The sequence below is a fragment of the Sinohyriopsis cumingii genome, chromosome 8 (assembly GCF_028554795.1).
Source record: "Sinohyriopsis cumingii isolate HCF-2022 chromosome 8, ASM2855479v2, whole genome shotgun sequence".
Lineage (NCBI taxonomy): Eukaryota > Metazoa > Mollusca > Bivalvia > Unionida > Unionidae > Sinohyriopsis > Sinohyriopsis cumingii.
In genome coordinates, this window is record NC_142968.1 from 105,176,260 (window position 1) to 105,197,063 (window position 20,804).

The following is a 20,804-nucleotide window of genomic DNA, read 5'->3' on the forward strand; positions in this document are numbered from 1 at the left end:
ATTGTTTATTTAAACTGTGTTGAAATAAGAACATTTTCTTAGGTAGCTTTGTCATATTTGTTAACTAAACTTTGTGTTACTGCTAACCGTTGCATATCTTCTTCTTTCCAGTGATAATTCTGTTCCCACTTAAATCACTCCTTTTACTCCCTGGCCCAATATTATTTGATCTTTACCGATTCAAAATGTATCTTACCAGTCTTCTCATCTTTCTGAGTAAATGCTATGAAACTATGAAGACAGTCTACACATACAGACAAGGTTGCACAAACTCTCGGACACCATCTCGGGCCAGTTACTAGATAAAACCTCCATTTTCACCACAGAAATTGCTGTCATACTAAGATTTTTTAACAACATGAACACCTCCCAAAAGTTCAGTTTCATAGTCATTTTGGAGTCCCTTTGCCACACCAGAAGCCTTGCAAAACCAAACACCGACAAGCCTTAAATATCCCAAATTTTCCAGAAACATGCTTCGTTCATAAAATCTATTTTAAAAAAAGACAATGTTCTCCGAACTGTCAAAAGTCGCAGTGTATCAAGGATGAAGAAACAGTAGACAAAGCAGCCAAAGCTACCGTGCAGTCAGCCATTTCTGAATGGAAGATTCCAAATACTGACTTCAAATATGATCTAAATCGAGAGAAGCAGCCCTAAAGATGAAATCGCCGAAACGAGGTGGTATTGTGCCGCTTGCTATTAGGAAACAGCCAATCCATGCATACCTCCTGAATGGTGAATGTGGATCAAAGTGCACGTTTCAAGCGTCCACTGATAGTGGAACACATTCTTGTCAAGTGTATCAACTTGCACCCAGAGACTGACCACTTGTGTTTGATCATGTACTAGCAAAGGAAATCTGGACTTAATATAAACAACGCTGGTGTTGATATATATATATATATATATATATATATATATATATATATATATATATATATATATATATATATATATATATATATATATATATATATATACATACACCTATCAATCTATACACACACACACACACATTACAAATAGCAAGGTTTTTAAAGGGTTGGTATAAAGCAATTTGATATGCCAGTACTGTTAGTGTACCAAATTGTGATCCGCCCATGGCGCATTAATACGCATAAGTAAATATTTTCTCAACATCAGGTTATATTTCAACAGTAGGCTATCGCTTCTAAATTCTCTAAATCTGTGATGAATTTCATTGAAATCCTCTTTGCTTACCCCACCCCTCTATTTTTCTCATATGTGAATACGGGAAAGTGTGTGTGTGTGTGTGTGTGTGATTTGGATTTTTAACGTAGCTTTGAAAAATATTCGTTACGATGTCTGCAGTGTGGCAGCTTTGAAAAATATTCGTTACGATGTCTGCATTGTGTCAGTTTATAGTGATATCTAGCACTGGGGCATCATGCCGCATACATGTAGCATGATGTCCCACCCAGTCATATTATCCTGACACCAGGCCTACCAGTCCTAACACTAACCTCTTAATGCTGAGCGCCTAGCGAGGCAGCAGTTAGTACCATATTTGTAAGTCTTTGGTATGACTCGGCCGGGGCTCGAATCAACGACCTCAAGTTTCCGAGGCGGACGCTCTAATCACTAGACCACTAGAGCGGTCGTAATGAAAAGTATTTATCAAATATGATACACTCTTGGATGGAGTGAGAGCTAAAAAGAAAACTGAACTTGCACCAAGTAAACTACAAGAACCTGAGACTTGGTAATGGTTAGGTGTACACGTTCCATGGGATTTGAATACAATTTTCACAAACCCAGTGATACATAGTTGCAATAACAATGTCAAGACTCGTATGGTACATTCATTTGTAAGAAGGAATACTGTAATCTATACTTTGTTTTTATGTCTGACTTGACGTTTTATAAAACCTATTAATATGGGTCTAAAAGCAAATTTAATATTAAAATGTTCAAAGGCCGCTTTACCCTCCCTCTACAACTGTGTGGGTTGGTAAGACAACAGACTAATCGACCAATGGAGAAACATAGGAATGGGCAATGAATAACTGCCTTTGTGGTAACTAACACACACACACACACACACACTCTAAAGGAGCGTAGTTGAGTATTTTTGCCCGTTTCATGCGACGATGTCTCTGGAACTATAATCATATGTCCAGATACATCGTCGCTTAACACGGGCAAAAATGCGCAACGTTCGTTTTTTTAAAAAAAGTTTCACTGGAATCTATCTTTGAATATCCAGTGTTCATACTATACCAAAATGTAGTCACATGAAGCAACGGAAAGGGAAAGTTAAAAATCGGGGATAGAAACTATTATATCGTTCGTAGCAATATTAATTAAATCACAATAATAACTTAGATGAACTGTAAATATATTTATATGTCTGAATTACATCTTGCTGGTTCCTCATTTCGCGTAGCTTGTATTTCCAACTCGTTTCAATATGCAAGCGAGAACCTTCAATGTTCAACCTGTTAACCATGCTGTGTTTGTAGTGATCTACTTTCTTCATTTACACAATCTTTTCTTGTTTAAATCATACGTGTATCTTATATTTACATACTCAGTATCAATGAAAATATAAGTTCAAAAACTAAAAGAAGCAGCTTATATATTGCAAAGGTTAAGAACTACATTTTGTTGGAGACACACTGGACTGGGCTTTTCAGAGTTTTCATTCATTCTATCAAATCATAGTTACTTGAAGTCAATCTTAACTGCGTTGGAAGTGCAATTATATGTATTTGTATGTGATATAATTAAAATATATACACAGTATGAACACTGTATCTTTGACATACCAATCGTCAAATTTTTCATTAAAAGAAAACCCAGCAAGCCTCGTTCCTTTCAATTAAAAATTTATACATTTCGTGATATATCAATGATACAGCATATATACCACACACACACAGACAAACCTTTCACTAGCGGTCACTCGTCGGAAAAGGCAAACTGGCTTTTGCACAAAGGTGACCGCTGTACATGGGTACATCTGTTAAAATTGGTTTTTGAACAAATACCATACCCAGAATATCACTCTGCAACAAAATCATAATTACGAGTATATTTCGTTTTCTCCCAAATTTATGTTTCACGCAATATTGCTGTCCTGCTCACATTAATCCATCCTAGAAATGAAATCATCCGACTTAAAAATATACACTGTTCTTGGTTTTGACCATGCTATAAGAAAACAACATCTAGACATATGCTCAATTCACTTCTATCAAATGACAGTCGGCTTATATGAAGAGCCTGTGAAAAAAATGAAAATAAAAAGAAGCCATATGTGACTCATGAACTGAAAAATGAATAAGTACCTGCCTTTTCAGACACGTTTTAAAAATTGAATGACCCATGACACTAATGGAGATAATGCAACTTGTGCCTCTTCTTAATACGAACACATTTCTTCCAAGAATTCTTTAATTCACATGCAAATATATGAAGATATCTAGCAATACCTATAACGTTCCCTACCATCCAGCAAATGAATTGCTTCGACCCTCTACCCTAATGATACAACTTTAGTTTTCCAGCTTGACATTATTACACTGTCAACGTAACTGGAGTTACGAGTACAGCAATGTAAGAAAGGTTTGCACGTCGATTCGCGTGATATTCTTTAATCTAAACAATGCCTTTTCTCATGAAATAAAAGTTTGCAAAGATGAATGTTGATCTGCTCTAGTGTCCGTTTAAGGCTGTTTGGTTAGGGAACAACGAACTACTTTTCACAGAAGGCATATATATATATATATATATATATATATATATATATATATATATATATATATATATATATATATATATATATATGTATATATGTATGTATGTATATGTGTATATATATATTAGAATGGCTATTGAAAGCAGGTGACTTTTAAGTAAAGGTGACCATCAGGACAGGTTTGACTAAGGAACTTTTGTCCGTACCAAAACATTAGTATATCAATAGCATCACACATTACACACTGGCTATGCAGTCTTAAGGGGGAGGGGGTACGTATCCGGATAACAGTGCTGCACATGTATTGCTTGGTTTTCAAGTACTTGACTGGAGCACAAGTGTACATTTCCTATGATGCAGGCACTATCTCCGTTTTATAGCGTATTTGCATGCAGCTCTTTGTTGTCTCCTTTGTGCGAGTGTACTTATATTCAAGTTAATATTATTACAATTTGAGTGAGTGTGTGTGTGTGATTTGGAATTTTAACGTAGCTTTAACAATTTTTCAGTCATGTCGCTACGATGTCTGCAGTGTGACAGTTTATAATGATGTCTAGCACTGTCGCAGACATGTAGCATGATGTCCCACCCAGTCACATTATCCTGACACAAGGCCGACCTGTCCTAACACTAACTCTTAATGTTGAGCGCCAAGCGAGGCAGCTGTGGGTACCATTTGGTATGATTCGGCCGGGGATCGAAATCACGACCTCCCACATCCGAGGCAGACGCTCTTACCACTAGGCCACCGGAGGAGTCTCGTTACATTTTAAAGAAGATTGACTAAAAAATTGTTTTGAAATGTCCCTTAAATCTGACCTTACTGTTTGTAATAGATTTTTTTTTAATTTCAGGATTGATAAGTGTGTGCATGTGTATTTTGTATAAAAAAAACAAGGTACATTGTTACCCCTCCACAACTGAAATGTCAAGTCTCACACAAGAACTGAATATAAAATGTTCAATACTGTTGCTATGCTTATTTATAAATAAATAAAAATTATCCCAGGACCATATAATTAGTTACTGCATCCATAAAAATTGACAATGTTCATGCATGTTAAACAATAAAATGATACTTAATATAGATGCCTCTATTGTTTTTTTCCTTCCCCCAAATCTCTGCTGGTGCCTCTCCAATACAGTGAGCCAATACATGCAATGTAAGTTTAACGTTAGAATCGTGAAAATTTTCCTGCATTTTTAAAAATAAGACTTGATAAAAGTTTAAGTTCTGTTAGTTGCAATACTGTAGCCTTTGCTGACATTCGAAAGTGGCGTAGTCAGAGAGCAAATCCTCAATGGTGTAAAAATATGAAAATTTAAGGATGAAAATTAAAAATTAAAACCACAAATATTCAAAGGAAAAAGAGACTGATAAAGCAATACTGGTTTTGTGAGCGGATAGCTAATATTTCATGAGAAATCCAGTGTACAGTATAGAGTGAATGCTCAAAACTAATGAATACTCTGTATACTAGTAATCATGAAACAAAGATGGGAGGTAGTCATAATGGTATCTCAGAAGAATTTCTTCCCATCCATATTTTTTTTCTGGATGGTATATTTCCAGGAAAGTCATAATTTTTTGGGGTCCTTCTAATTAGTTGGATTTTGGAGGCAGTGGAAGTTAAATTTATAACATAAATGTGATCAAGTGATCCATCCAACTGAGAAATGATGTCTCAGTGGGCAAACTTTATTGATTTACCCACACTAAGATGTATCCACATGCCAAGTTTTATTAGTGTTTGTGAAAGAGAATCTAAGATATTGATGTAACAGATCAATAGTTTCAAACATAAAAGTCACTCAAGCACGAATGTGTCTGTGTGTGATTTGCATTTTTAATGTAGCTTATGTGTGTGTGTGACTTGGATTTTTAACATAGCTTTAACAATTTTTCAGTCATATCGATATGATGTCAGTATTGTGGCAGTTTATAGTGATTTCTATCACAGGGCCTCATGCCGCAGACATGTAGCATTATGTCCCACTCAGTCACATTATCCTGACACCAGGCCGACCAGTCCTAACAATAACCTTGTAATGCTGAGAGCCAAGTGAGGTAGCTGCTAATATCATTTTTGTAAGTCTTTGGTATGACTAGGCAGGGGTTCAAATCTGCGCCCTCCAGTATCTGAGGTGGATGTTCTAACCGTGTAGGCCACTGGAGTAGTCACTCAAGCATGAAAATTACATCAGACTGACCAGATGATAGTATAGCTGAATTACTCGTCACAATGCATCCACATACCAGTTTTCAAGAGTGTATGTAGCATATAGTTTAGACATTTAGGGTGAAAGAAACTGACTGCTGAAAATACCAAAAATCACTTCAGCATGATACTGGGTCACAGTGACCTAGTGTTGGTTATGTCCGAGTTACTTACATTGAGGGGGGCCCCGAGTGGCTGAGTGGTCTAAAGCGCTCACCGTTTCGGATCACTGCCATCTCACCTCTGTCTGCGTGGGTTCGAGTCCAAGGCTCGGCTAGCGTGGGTACGTGGGAAAGCCTGCCAGTAGCTTCTCGTGGGTCGGTGTTTCTTCCCTGAGTTTTCCAGGGTTCTTCGTCCACCATTTATACTGGCCGCCATGTATAGCCTATCTTGTGCTGAAAAATGGCATTAAACCCTACAACAACAACAACAACAACAACTTACATTGAGATGTATTGACATTTTCATTACATGGTATTAGAAATGAAACAAACAGCTGAAAATATTAAAGTCATGCAAAAATAAAAATTAGTTACCACTGACCCTGCTCTGGATGGTCAAGTTACTGTCATCATTCAACATGATGGTCAGGGTCTACAAAGTGCCTCTGTGCTATGGAATGTAGTGCATAATATCCAAACATGTTAGATAACTTGAGAAAATATTGCATGTACATTGTCTCAGCCGGGGGGGGGGGGGGGGGGGGCGCTCAAACCTATGGGTTTCAGTGGTGGAGTTTCCAACTTAAATTGATACATAATAAATATTTAAAAGAGTAATTACATATTACTTTTTTGAAGAGAACCATGCATTTATGCATAAAAATAATACACAAGGTGAAGGGTCTCATAATGTACTTGAGATGAACAATTCAACATGTTAAAAACTGCCTCGACCAAGTTTGGGAGTAAACCTATCAATTTCATGGGCAATGAGTGATCTAAAAAAAAAAAACAACCAAAATCCAGTTGGGTCATTCTGTAAAAGACAGTGAAAAAATAAAATAAAATAAGCCATATATTCATTAAAACTGTGTTGCTGACTGACTTTACAGTGCTGCTGAGCAAGAAAAAGGGAGTAGCAGATTCCTCCACCCTTACAACTTAAATAGTTCTGTTCCAGTCAGTGGTCATCAACAATGCGTGTTCATGTAAATTTAGTATTACAATGACAAGTTGCTTGAAGGTATAAAAAATTCTGACATAAAAGGACTGAGTCAGAACTGAAATATATGGGGATAGCCATATGATGACCTCAGTGAAAGACATAATGTGGGGTTATATTTATATTTATGGAGTTAATGGAGGTAAGATGAATGAAAGCGTAGAAGTGTGCATGTGTTTGTATTTGGGGCATCTATGTACATGGCAACAACCATAGCTGCACCAGAAAATCTGTTGATAAACGTATTTGAACAATGTCAGTTTGATGCATGCGGGTTATAATAGTTGACTGAACAGGCATTTCTGGTCTATTGATTTCCATTGAATAGGTAGGAAAATCGATTTATTAACAAATGTGGATGAGAAACTTTTTTAGGCTGCCATTGTTTAGTTCTTGAATGTGTATGGTAGAGGACTGTGCAAATGTCTCTTGGCTATTGCCACCCTGGGACTGAGCAAAAACTGTACACAGGAAGTATTGATGACAAATAAAGGGAAGATTTAATGGCTTTATTGTTCATGGTTCAATATTAATTAGATTAACCATTATTAGATCATTAAGAAGCTAATGTAATTCAAACATCTGCAAGAAGCTGTGATAAGATATTTATTTTTTCTTCAAGAATACAACACATCTTGTCAAATTATTAAATGAAACAAAAAATTGCTAGTACTGAAGAAAACGGTGAACTTATAAAATTTCAGGAGCCATATCATAACTGTGCTCTAACCAAACTTGTTTTATGTGTAAGCATGTTGTAGTAGGGTTTTCACTGTACAAATGTTTACAGGTGTAGCTGCAATGGGGTCCAAAAGTAAAATGAACAGCTGAAAATACAACTGTGACTCTAAAGTATGCAAATTAGGTAACAGGGATCTAGTTTTGTATGACTCAGTTACTCATCCTGAAAACAACCCATGCATTCACGTACCAAATTTTCTTAAGTAAAGGTGGATAAGTGTCCTAGAAATCTAAGGGCAGAACAAATGAACATATGATTGAAATAAATGAAACAACATAGGAACAGGCATAAGAATAAACGTGCAAAATATTATATCCACTCCCAACATCGTAAGCAAGGGGATAGAAACTGTGTGGATTTACTCTTATTTTAAATATGCACTGTATATATAAAAAAGTAACACTACAACAATTCAATTAAGTTTATTTCAGTTACCAATATACTGAGAGCAACATGTTTAGATGAAAGCTCCACTTCTGTCTTCAAAATAAAATCTAGAAATATGCACACAGCAGGAATTTAAAGTGCTTCCAATATTTCATGTTTAAAAGTGAAGAGTCTTTCTTAACAAATGTCAATAAATAAACAGGTTATCAATGTTATTACAGGCCTTTATCGGTCAACCTCTCCAAACACAATATCCAGTGTTCCTGCAATGAAAAAAATGATACATTTAATATATAATATGATACAAGGGGTGTCCCTGCCAACATTTTCTGCAAATGTGAACAACCACTATTCCAAGATACATTAGAATTCTTTCGATACATTTCTGAAGGCATAGCAACAAATATACAGGAAACCTTAACCTCGTGAGACTGAGCCCAGCCCAAAGCTGAGTGTACATCAATGAATCATAAAATATTACCCAGTGACTTTATTTATTTTTTTGGCTAAAGATTGCAGGGCATTCCATAAAGCTGGATTTAGTCAGCAAAACTTTTAAAGTAACTGGGAAATTGGGGATGTTCACCCACTGGGTGTCCTGGGGGAAGGAAGAAGTAGTTGGATGCTCTGGCAGATTTGGGTGAGTAGACTAGATGTACATAGGGAATTATCTGGATTGTAGTACTGCTCATGATGCAATTATATGATAGATATGTGACTCAATATGCAATAGTGATCGGGAAAAGGAACTAAATAAGAGATCTATGTCGAGTTTTGAAAATATAAGTCCAGGACACTATTTCTTAAAAATAAATGTAGTACTCCATATGACACATTTAAAAACAAACATACCTGGATTCAACAAGCAGTTGTGACTGAAAAAATAACCTAAATACATGCCCTGACCTAGAAAACTGAGCTTAACCCAAAGGTAAGCACAAATCTCTGAACCATGACAAAATGACCTAGTTTTCACTTATGGCTGTAGCACTCTTCCTGAAAACATATCAAATTATACAATTTATAAGACAATACAGCTTGAGGGCTGTTTCATTAAAACATACATTGGACACAGGGAAGGCACTTTTCAAGTGGGGGTCTCACCCATAGATACAATTTAGAATTTTTTTATCATTTTAATATGAACTTTGTGAATCAATGTACCCTGGCATATTTTTTTTTTTAAACTGCCTTCCCTGGGTACCATGTATATTTTAATGGAACAGACCTGAGAAAATGAGTTGAACACAGAACCAAAATAACTTGATCATGAAATATTGGTCACAGTGAACTAAGGGCTATTCCATTAAAACATTTTGGACCCAGAGAAGGCACTTTTAAAGTTGGGTACTCACCCATTGATGCAATTTAGAATTTTCTTAAATTAATATGAACTCTGTGAAATCAAAGAATCCTGGCATATATATATTTTTTTAAAAACTGCCTTCCCTGGGTAACATGCATACTTAAATGGAACAATCCTAATCTTTACTGAATGGTGTAATACTCCATATCTAAATACAAACTATCATGACTCTACGAGCATTAATAACCTAAATGCAAACCGTAACTTAAATAAATTGAGTACAAATAACTGAACCATGAAATATAGGACACCATGATCTAGTTTCCACCGATAGCTGCAGTACTTCTGGTGTAATTATATACCAATGTCGGTGACACCATAAACAACAAAGTCTGAGAATATGATAACCAAAAGATAACCAAGCCAGTCTCTGTAATGTATGTCACAATAACTCACTTTTCACACAATGGTGAAGATTATGACACAAACACAAACTGAAGTGACTCTATGAACATTAGTGGCCAAGAAAATGACGTGAATGCAAATAGCAACTTATCAAATAGACTTAAATGCAAACCTTACTTAAGTGTTAACACGAACTAGATGAAAGGAAAGACATCACTGATACACAAGCTGGAATTGCTTTGTAACCAGACAATTCTGAATCAGTCCAGGTGAAGTAATTAATGTTAAATGTCTTGCTCATGGGCACAACAGTACTAACTATGGCAGGACTCAATGCTAAACCTCTCTTATCCTAAGTCAACTGTGAAAGCATTGATCAGGAGGTGTACAACAATACTAACTATGGCAAGACTCATTGCTAAACCTCTCTTATCCTAAGTCAACTGAAAGATTTGATCAGGAAGTGTACAACAATACTAACTATAGCAGGACTCATTGCTAAACCTCTCTGATCCTAAGTCAACTGTGAAAGCATTGATCAGGAGGTGAACAACAATACTATGGCAGGACTCATTGCTAAACCTCTCTGATCCTAAGTCAACCGTGAAAGCACTGATCAGGAGGTGTACAACAATACTAACTATGGCAAGACTCATTGCTAAACCTCTCTTATCCTAAGTCAACTGAAAGATTTGATCAGGAGGTGTACAACAATATTAACTATGGCAGGACTCATTGCTAAACCTCTCTGATCCTAAGTCAACCATGAAAGCATTAATCAAGAGGTGTACAACAATACTAACCATGGCAGGCCTCATTGCTAAACCTCTCTGATCCTAAGTCAACCGTGAAAGCATTGATCAGGAGGTGTACAACAATACTAACTATGGTAGGACTCATTGCTAAACCTCTCTGATCCTAAGTCAACTGTTAAAGCATTGATCAGGTGTACAAAAGTACTGACAATGGTGGGACTTATAGCTTTAATCTCTGATCATAAGTTAACAATGGATCAAAAAAGCCAATATTATTAAAATATACACAAGTGTTCTGGAGAATGTGGTGTTTGCCCTGTAAAGAGTGTCATGATCATGATTATGCTAGGAAGACAACTGGAATCTGACAAATACGATTACAAACTTCATGCACATTGTAGAATTGTACCGAAACTTCAGTTGAATACAGAACCAGATGCAAGGTATATGAATTTTAAAATCTTTACCAACAGACTATGTAATAAATGACACCACCAACAGACTCTGTCAGTGCTGATAAAGCTACTGTAATTGGCATCACTAAAGGACTCTATCACTGCCACTAAGAAAAAGTAATATCTATATCATGCCACTCACAAACAAGACAAAAATAGTGACACCTTACCAATGATGGCAACAATGTCGGCCAGCATGTGTTTCTTTCCCACTTTATCAAGGCCAGCCTAGAAAAGAAAAGATAATCAGTGAACCATTTTATATATGAATTTTGCACCAGCATTTATAAACTATGAGGACTGCAATTAAATGTAATAAATTAATGTGTTACCGTTGATGCTCTGCAATGAATAAAACTTCAGGTTAATGTGGACTTGATAATGCTCACCTGAAAATTACATAAATCTTGATCGGTTCACTAAGGCGGCCTATGTAGTATCATAAGAACATGATCTATGTAAACAATCTCCAAAACTTATTATCATGTCAATTTTGCTTCTTTCATTATAGGCTTATAAAAACTGATTTCAAAGATAAAGATATAATTACTATGTAAAGTGTTTTGCTTGTAATCGAAGTGTTTTGCTTGTAATCAAAGTGTTTTTACAGACAAAACTTTAATATCTGGTCTACAGAAGTCACGTGGTTTTCACACACCAAATGAAATTATAATTCACAGGTTGTGTTTTCGGAAGCAAATAAAATTCCATAAATCATGGTGAGTTTTCAGTATCTATTTGCCCAGAATGTCAGAATGATTCCACTAATGCAGGTGAGACAGAAATGCCTAAAATGTCAAGATAAAAATTAAGAGAAACAGTAATACTGAATTAAACTGTACTTCACTACGTCTACCGATTCAAAAGATGTGAGATTCAAAATATTTTCACATAGCACTCTGATACTGTTGAAACCACTGTCACCATTGCTTCTGGAAAATGTGACACCTTTATATCATCAATTACAACTGACAAGACAAGAACAATGCTACTGATAATCAAAACTTACCAAATGGGCAAATCCTGGACTTACCAAATGGGCAAATCCTGGACTTACCAAATGGGCAAATCCTGGACTTACCAAATGGGCAAATCCTGAACTTACCAAATGGGCAAATCCTGGACTTACCAAATGGGCAAATCCTGAACTTACCAAATGGGCAAATCCTGAACTTACCAAATGGGCAAATCCTGAACTTACCAAATGGGCAAATCCTGAACTTACCAAATGGGCAAATCCTGGAGCTTTTATCTTACATCTGTAAGGTTTGTTGGAGCCATCTGACACCAAATACACACCAAATTCACCCTAAAATAATAAAATGACTGAGTGAAATGCACTGCAAGCTCAAACTGTGACTTACATTCAAAGCCAACTCTGACACATTTACATATATGCCCTTTAGATTATATATCTGTAACAAATCTACAACTACATCTATATATGTAATTAAGTAACATATCTATAACTAAGTAACATCTCTAACTATGTAACATCTATAACATATCTATAACTAAGTAATATCTGTAACTATGAAGCATAACTATAAATAAGTAACATTTATAACTAAATAACATCTTTATCTACGTATCATATATAAGTAACATCTATAACATATCTATAAATAAGTAGCAAGTATATAACTAAGCAACATCTATAACTATGTAAAATCTATAAGTAACATCTGTAACTAACATATCTGTAACTAAATAGCATATCCATAGCAAAGTAACATATCTGCCTCTAAGAACATCGTACATGTCACAGTTTTTAACTGCCTTCAGTGAGATTTTTGCTTCCTTTCTGGTTAATTTTCTTAAAATATATACAATACAGAAATAATAATTTATCTGCAGGGAGATTTCAAGTTTTTTTCTCACTTTCTGGTATGAAAAGACCATATTTGCATAAAGGGCATTTGTTATTCTCCTTTTTAAGAAACGGTAAATCCTGATACAGTTTATGACTCTGTGTTTATGTGTCGTGAAACATTTAAAGGAAAAATGAACCACTTGTGACAAACTGATGCTATTAAATGTAAAATGTGTCAAAAAATCTGTATTTATCAGTGTTTTGCTTTTTATCATATACTGGTATGCAAGGGATAATTTCTCTATTTCTTTCCTCCATCAAAGACTTTCCAGATAAATAAGAGGATACTGTAAGTTTTTAATCTATGACAGCAGTAACTGTTCATACCTGTGACCTTTTCTCAGTGTTTCCCTTTACCCTCATTTGCACTTCAGAATTTTGAATCTGACCCCCAGTTTTGATATCAAAGTTTGTTTTTTTTACTCAATCTTACCCCAGTTTTGACATCAAAGTTTGTTTTTTTACTCAATCTTACCCCCGTTTTGACACCAAGGAAATTTTTTTACTCTCAGTCTTGCACTCCTAGGAGATACACTGTAAATTTCTGGTTCATTTGGGTTATGCAACAAAATGACAGCAGACTGAGATTGACTCTAAGTTCTGTTAGAATGATCAGATTTAATTTTGGATATAATCTGAATGTAGATGCAGCATGGTGGCACAGTGGATAGTGTACTGGACTCATAATGAAATCCTATAAGTCTGGGCTACCTACCGTTGTTTATCCTTGGACAAGACATTAAAAAGCCGACTTGGGTTGCTGTGCAGTAAAACACCAAATCCATGTGAACAACACATCTTTAATGTATGTTTGTGTATCTTGATAAAATCCTGAACAGTGACTGTTTATAGCAATATGTTGCAACAGCCTTATAAATTGATTCCTTGTGCATCTCCATAATCTTAATTCATCTCCATTTACTTACTGCGACGTTTAACATCATTGTTTTGTTATTTTCTTATAAACTAACTTCATGGCAACAGCAAATATGTAGACCAGAATATCGGCATTCTACTGATTCCACCATGAAAGTTGTTCATCACATATGCATTGTATAAAGCTACTGAAATGGACGATGCATTTTCCTCCAAACAGGACCAGCAATCAGGAGAAGTAGACGGTTATGCTTAGTTTCAACTCAGGGAAAAAGGAATGTGCTGTTCTTGTAGCCATTTATACAGTTGTAACTGTACTGAGAAAAAAAGCTGTTTCTGTCTGCGAATTTATCATGGGCAAAATTCCAATCATCCTGATCGATGACCACCAAGCCAAGATAATGCTACAGTTATATTTTTAAACAAATCTTTTTATGAAGCGGGGGGGGGGAGAGGGCAAATAGAGAACACAATGGTAGACTGATATACATGGAAGTATACAATAGACTAAGGTCTCACTCATATTATTCAGCACCATCTATCTGCTATGATTCCTATGAGGTAAGTGTAGGAATCAAATAGCAGTGGAATATAATGACAGAGTTATTTGGGTTACCACAGAGGGCAATGAATTATGGAGTGAAGTTTGAAATTCATGATTCAGCAGAGCACATGCGATGAGCCTCAAGTGAACTGAATACTGCAAGAAAACTCTGTTTGCTCGTTCAACAGTAAATCATAAGTATAAATTTCTGTATCCTTAAGTACTGATTTTTTTTCTGTAATATATGCCTTCCAAACACTTTAATTCCCTACCATGACAAAAAGCTCAGTTGATTTGCATGATTTGGAAGATCAACATGTGAGGACATTCTGAAGATGGAATTTCCATCAAATGATGGAGAACTTTCAAACAGAGTGTTAAAGAGAAGACATGAATGCAATGTGATTAAGCTTATTGAGGTGGAGCTGCAAAACAAAGTTTTCTACAGGCAAAAAAATGACCTATACAACATAAAAGTCATTAATTATCTTGCAGAATACAAAAAAAGTTGAGTACACATTATTAGAATGCACATACTAGTGACCTGCACAGATAAGTACAAAAAAGTTCAGAACATGTGTTCATGACAAAGTTTGTGATTCTTAAATTGATGTACAACTTTGTCTCTGAGAGAAAGGATCCAGAAATAGTTGAAAATAGAAATGGAGTCATTTCCCTAAGATGAGAAACTTCTGCAACTTGCTTTACTGTTGAGATATAAGGAATTTGTGAATTGTGAGGTCTTTCAAGAAAGTATGCTACCCCACCCCACCCACCAATGGAAGTAAAAAGGGGGGGGTACAGATGGGATTTGGCACTAATCCCTATGTCAAAAAGAGATCATTCCACCTAACTGTCATGGGCAGATGACTTTTACTCTTAATGCTAAAAATTTTAGCCTTGGAGGACTGGATCTCCAAGGTAATGGCTGTGTTCTTAAAGTACTACCATCTGGTCATGTATCTGAAGAACCAGAAAGCCCTTTATATCAGGATACTTTCTGCAAATTTTGTTATGCAGTTTTTCAGAAATAGTCATTGATGTTTTCCTTGTTTTAGTAATGGTGGCCATATATGAGATTGGATCAGTATTATTTGTACAAATTTGAAATCCCTGCATATTTGTTTAGTAACCAGTCATATTTGATGATGAACTGGTATTTCTATAAATCTGAGAGCCCTTTATGCCAGGATGCTTTCTGCCCAATTTCATCAAGTTCCATCTAGTTTATGAAGAACTGTTTTAAAGTTTTCTTGTTTTTAGTAATGGCAGCTATTCAAAATGGAGCTGAAAAGTCTAAGCCCATAAAATACACAGCTAGGTCTATGAGACAATGTTCTCACTAAAATGAATACGTGGAATGTTCCTGGGCTATGCTGGTTACAAAATATTGCTGTAGCATAGATGTTATGCTGACGAAAAATGGCAATAACTCAAAACTGGACTTTGAATGACAAAATCTTTAAAAGGAATCATCTACATGTTATAAGAAAGTCATCTACTAAATGGCATTACTTTTTGTGCAAAATTTTGTGGGGCTATACGGCTTACAATCGACATCACAAGTGAAGATAGGAAGTAATTACCAAGGGCCATAACTCTATTAAAAATGGAGTTGATGAAACAAAACCTTAACAAAAGGCACCTCTAACTATATCGGATAATGTACACACCAAATTACATAAGAATATGTTGAAACATTACTGAACTATGCCAGATCCAAGATTCTGCTCAAGTTGAGATTTAATACTGATGCATAAAAGGGCAACAACTCTATCAAAATTAAACTGAAAAAGTGAAAACCTACTAAAGGCACATCTGCACATAACAACCAATTCATCTACCAAATGGCATCCAAAATAATGGCAAGGGTTGAGGAACTATGCAGGCTAGAAGAACTGTGAATGGAGAGACTAATGGACAAAAAGATTCAAAAGGTCATTATAACAGGGTTTCTACCTCTGGCATATCGAAGGGGGAGGGATGCCTAAAAGGTTCCATGTACACTATAAGATTCAAATGAAGATTAAACATCAAGTGTTCAGACAATAAATATAATTAAAATGTACAGGTTGTGAATGGTACACTGAAGATAGCTTGCACAATGATACAGATGTAAGCAGGTTAGTCCACTCTTATTCCAAATATTCAAGAGACAGATAATAATGACATAACTCTCTATTAAACTTTGATAAAGACTGTTTACTTCCATAAACAGTAATGTGAAGATGAAATTTTGTATGATTATAATTAACACAATGGTCTTTTCACCTGAAAGCATATTACAGAATTTGTACCTGTAGCTACATCAATTAGTGCAAAATGTCCACTACATGTTTTAGGATAAAAGCATGTTTTGCTTGATGCAAATTGTGATGTAATGAATGAATGCACAAGTAATGATATAAATATTGGAGCTGTTAGCACTCTGATTGTGATAAAAAAAACTAGTCACTCGTGGTAACAGATGTTAACATTGCTCTTTTTCACTGGAAAACATCATCATACACATATAGGAATGTGAAAATAGGCGTTCCTCCTTTTTTCTGGAACATTCCTCAGGTAAGGGTAAGACTTATTACAAAGTCAGTTGTGTGCATTTCACTTAGGAAACTTTAAACTTACCTTTGGTGCCTCCACTGCTGTGTAGGTGGAACCTGGTGGGACATTATATCCCTCTGTAAATAACTTGAAATGATGAATCAGTGCCTCCATAGAATTCTGCACAAAAAAATGATAGAGATTAAAAGTAAATTGTTTATATAGTATAGAATAATTTATCAGTCTAAAATCTGGCCTTCTAAATTTCATCTAACCATTATTCATAGGGCTTTAACATGTGCGATCAGTAACAGAACATGTACAATCATGATTATAAGACAAATGTCCCTTCACAAAGACAACAGAGATTGAAGGTACGAAATTCAGATTTTTTCATGACAATGTAAGTTGTGTTTTTCTATAAAAAAATAAAATTCCAAAGGCAAATAAAAATATTTACAACTTCAAAAATAAAATCTGTGATACAGTGAACACCTGTGACATACCAGGTAACACATCATGCAATAACATGACATGTTAGCACAGTATCCTAAATCAATGCATATTAAATAAGAAAATGTGAAGAGACAGTGATTACATATTTAATATTTGATATTAAGCAGCAAACCATGTAACGGTACATACAGGTACAGCATGTCATGCTATCCATGCAACTAGTCTTGAACATTTACTAATGCATTGTTCTCTATCACATTTCATTGGTGTTCTAAAGGTTTTGTCTTGTAAAGTAGTGATTTCAGCATAGATAATAATGTACCTGAATTTAAATTAAAAAATATAAATACAAAAAATAATGCAAGGAAAGATAAATAACAAGTCTTAGTGTGTATGCACACATACATGTTGAGATAATTGGGCATTATTTTTAAAAAATTTCATATCACTAGAATCTGTTATGCTAGATTCCATACAAATCAGAAACTGTATCAAACTCTTTTGACTAGAGCATTAATAATTGTTAAGAACAAATCAAGTCATTCCTACAAAAGGGCATGGGGCACTGTGATTCAATGGTTGGTTCAAAGTGTGATGCCATTTCTGCTTTTATAAAAAAACTACAGTAAATGGCCCTAATGATAAAAACTGCTGTACTTTTAAATTTGATTAAGTAACAAGTTTGAGTTATGTTCACAGTGTGACTGGACTATGGTGAGTACAAGCAAGGTCAGAAATGTTTTGCACACTGAATCACATGATATTCCTAACACTGCCTTTCTCATGAAGCAAAAGTTGGCTGCATAGATTGTGCAGCCACTGTAGATATGCTCCTGGGACCACTTAAGGAAAGGAGAAACTACTGTTTGGTTGTGAAACACATGGCTGCTGAATGCAAAAGCAGGTGACCATTACATGCAACATTTAGGAAATTTGCCTGGGGAAATGCAATAAAGCTTCAACAGATGATGCATAAGTTTCATCTCTTAGTCTCAAATAGCTCTAAAATTATAGTACTGAAGGGAAAGTGTGATGGAAAATAAAACATGCTGGGCCATGACTTTGACCTTGAAGATAGGACCTTCAATGTTGTGACACACCTCTAATGATGATGTACATGTACACCAAGCTGTATCCACTAATTTCAATCATTGCCATCTTGTATAGCAGAAGGAAAAGTGAGAGAGAAAACTGGAAGAGCCTTGACCTTGACCTTGACCTTGAAATTTACAGAGAAGAAAGTCTGGCAGATGGATGGATGGAATGACACTTTTCATGGAAAGAGGTGGGGGGGACAATATTAATAATTTTGGTAGCAGTGGCATTGGTGGTGCTTGTAGCAGCTCCTGCTACCACTATGGTGTAAAACTACTTCCATATCTTTGTTTATTAGACATGATTGAAAACAGGTTCTTTTTATTCAATTCAAGATGGACAAAAACAAATTTTTACAAGGTATATTTTTATCTTAGTATTATTTCACATGCATAATTTGATACATAACAATACATCAGCTTTGATACTTTATGACTGATGGATTTAGACTGCTTTCCTATCATTACCAACAACCAAACTGCTGATTAGATACTGTCTTAAACACCACTGCCTGCATAAACCATTTGACCCTAATTTAGCCTCATTTTCAAATATAATTTATGTTATCTCAGCAATAAATTTTGAAGAAATGATAAATAATTTTATTATGAGAGTGGTAATCTGATAGCAGTGTTAAATTTTTAACATTCGTTACTTCTCACAAAAAAATTTAATGGCAACGTTATATCAAGAAGTATTCTTCTCCAAATATCAAGCAGATTTCAACTTGTGGTGGCAGAAACATGATCCAAGGAGTAAGGGCAAGCAACCCACTGTTGGGAGTAAGACAAACCCAAACAAGAAACCTGTCAATGTAGGAAAAACTTGAACATCTAATTTTGCCCGTTGATAATGCATACAATCCAGCCTCATGATCCATGGCAGGTGACACAACTGGCAGGAGTATAAGTCAAACTTTCTGATGTTAACTTAGAAGAAAATAATAGTACAAATATTTATAATTGCTAAATCTAATTTAAATGTCTATTGAATACTTATTAAATTCTGAAATCATCAGATGTGTTTGTTTTGTACATTGGGAAAGAATTACTAGATTGTCAAACTTCATTGTAGTTTCACTATGGCTTCAATTGCTTCTAATTCAATAATTAATGATTAGAGATTATACTGTTTGAGTGTATCTTTGTTCCAATTATTGGCATATTCAAACTACAAAGTTATCATTGTTGGTTCCTCAATTTGACAACACTGGAGTACATTCTAATACCATGACAACAAGTTCATTGTCACAATATGCTGACATAATCAATGCTTTCCTGACAATGCAAAGCAAATTTTCAAAACAAAATACAAATTATTCTTGCAAGCTGCACCCTAAGATGGTCTCTGATAGTAGTTCGGCATATCTGAGTTTCATCTCATTTCTGCAGTCAAATAGTTACCAAAGTTGTCCACAATTAGTTATTTTACTATCCAGGAACCAGGGTTACTCAGTTGTTTAAAGCATCAATACCTGCCCATGTCAGCTACAATTGGCTGCATTGGTGTGTCCATTGCAAAGACATTTAGGTCCCATTTCCTCAGCATTATCTACCCAATATTAAGTTGAGCCCCTAAAACCAACCAACTACTTAATCAAGAAATAAATAAAAGTGATGCCTTGATTTCATTGCTTAACATGGGATAGTAATTAGTAACAAACCTCAATTGTAAAAACTATTTTAAAAAATGCAGAAGCAAGAAGACCTCTTCTAAAATAATGAATTTAAGTATTAACAAGGGACTCATGCTATACTGGCTGATAAGAATTTCTAGGAAATCAAGATATAACAATTTCTCCTTTTAATTGCACAGTGTTGAGTGTGTGTGTGTGATTTGGATTTTTAATGTAGATTTTTCAGTTGTATTGTTATGATGTCTGCAGTGTGGCAGTTTATGGTGATGTCTAGCACTGGGGCATCATGCCGCAGACATGTAGCATGATGTCCCACCCAGTCACATTATCCTGACACCAGGTCGACCAGTCCTAACACTAACCTCTTAATGCTGAGCGCCAAGCAAGGCAGCTGTTAGTACAGTGTTACCCTGCTATAGCACGGTAGTTGAGAGCCATAAAACCTGACTGCGTTATATACCGAACCGTGTTATATGCAACCAAGTCAGTTAGCTGAAGAAAATGTACCCACCCCAACAACAAAAAATTGTGGGAGGGTGTGTAGGTAATAAATGCGGGCAGTAAAATACTTGCTTCGTCGGCACAGTTACCATCTTGAACTGATGCATATTAAATGAGAAATACAC

General features: G+C 35.4%; 1 protein-coding gene across 1 annotated transcript in view; it reads right to left on the minus strand.

Annotated features, from left to right (window-relative positions):
* Positions 1-7,602: 7,602 nt before the first annotated feature.
* LOC149794299 (NADH-ubiquinone oxidoreductase 49 kDa subunit-like) overlaps positions 7,603-20,804 on the minus strand; it is a 43,025-nt gene continuing 29,823 nt past the window's right edge. Inside the window, exons 11-14 of the mRNA XM_089968456.1 lie at positions 17,076-17,171; positions 12,383-12,466; positions 11,328-11,385; positions 7,603-8,499 (exon numbers count right to left, since the gene is read on the minus strand). Of these exons, the coding sequence (XP_089824582.1) occupies positions 8,462-8,499; positions 11,328-11,385; positions 12,383-12,466; positions 17,076-17,171 (276 nt within the window). The 3' untranslated portion in view covers positions 7,603-8,461. The remainder of the gene's footprint in view (positions 8,500-11,327; positions 11,386-12,382; positions 12,467-17,075; positions 17,172-20,804) is intronic.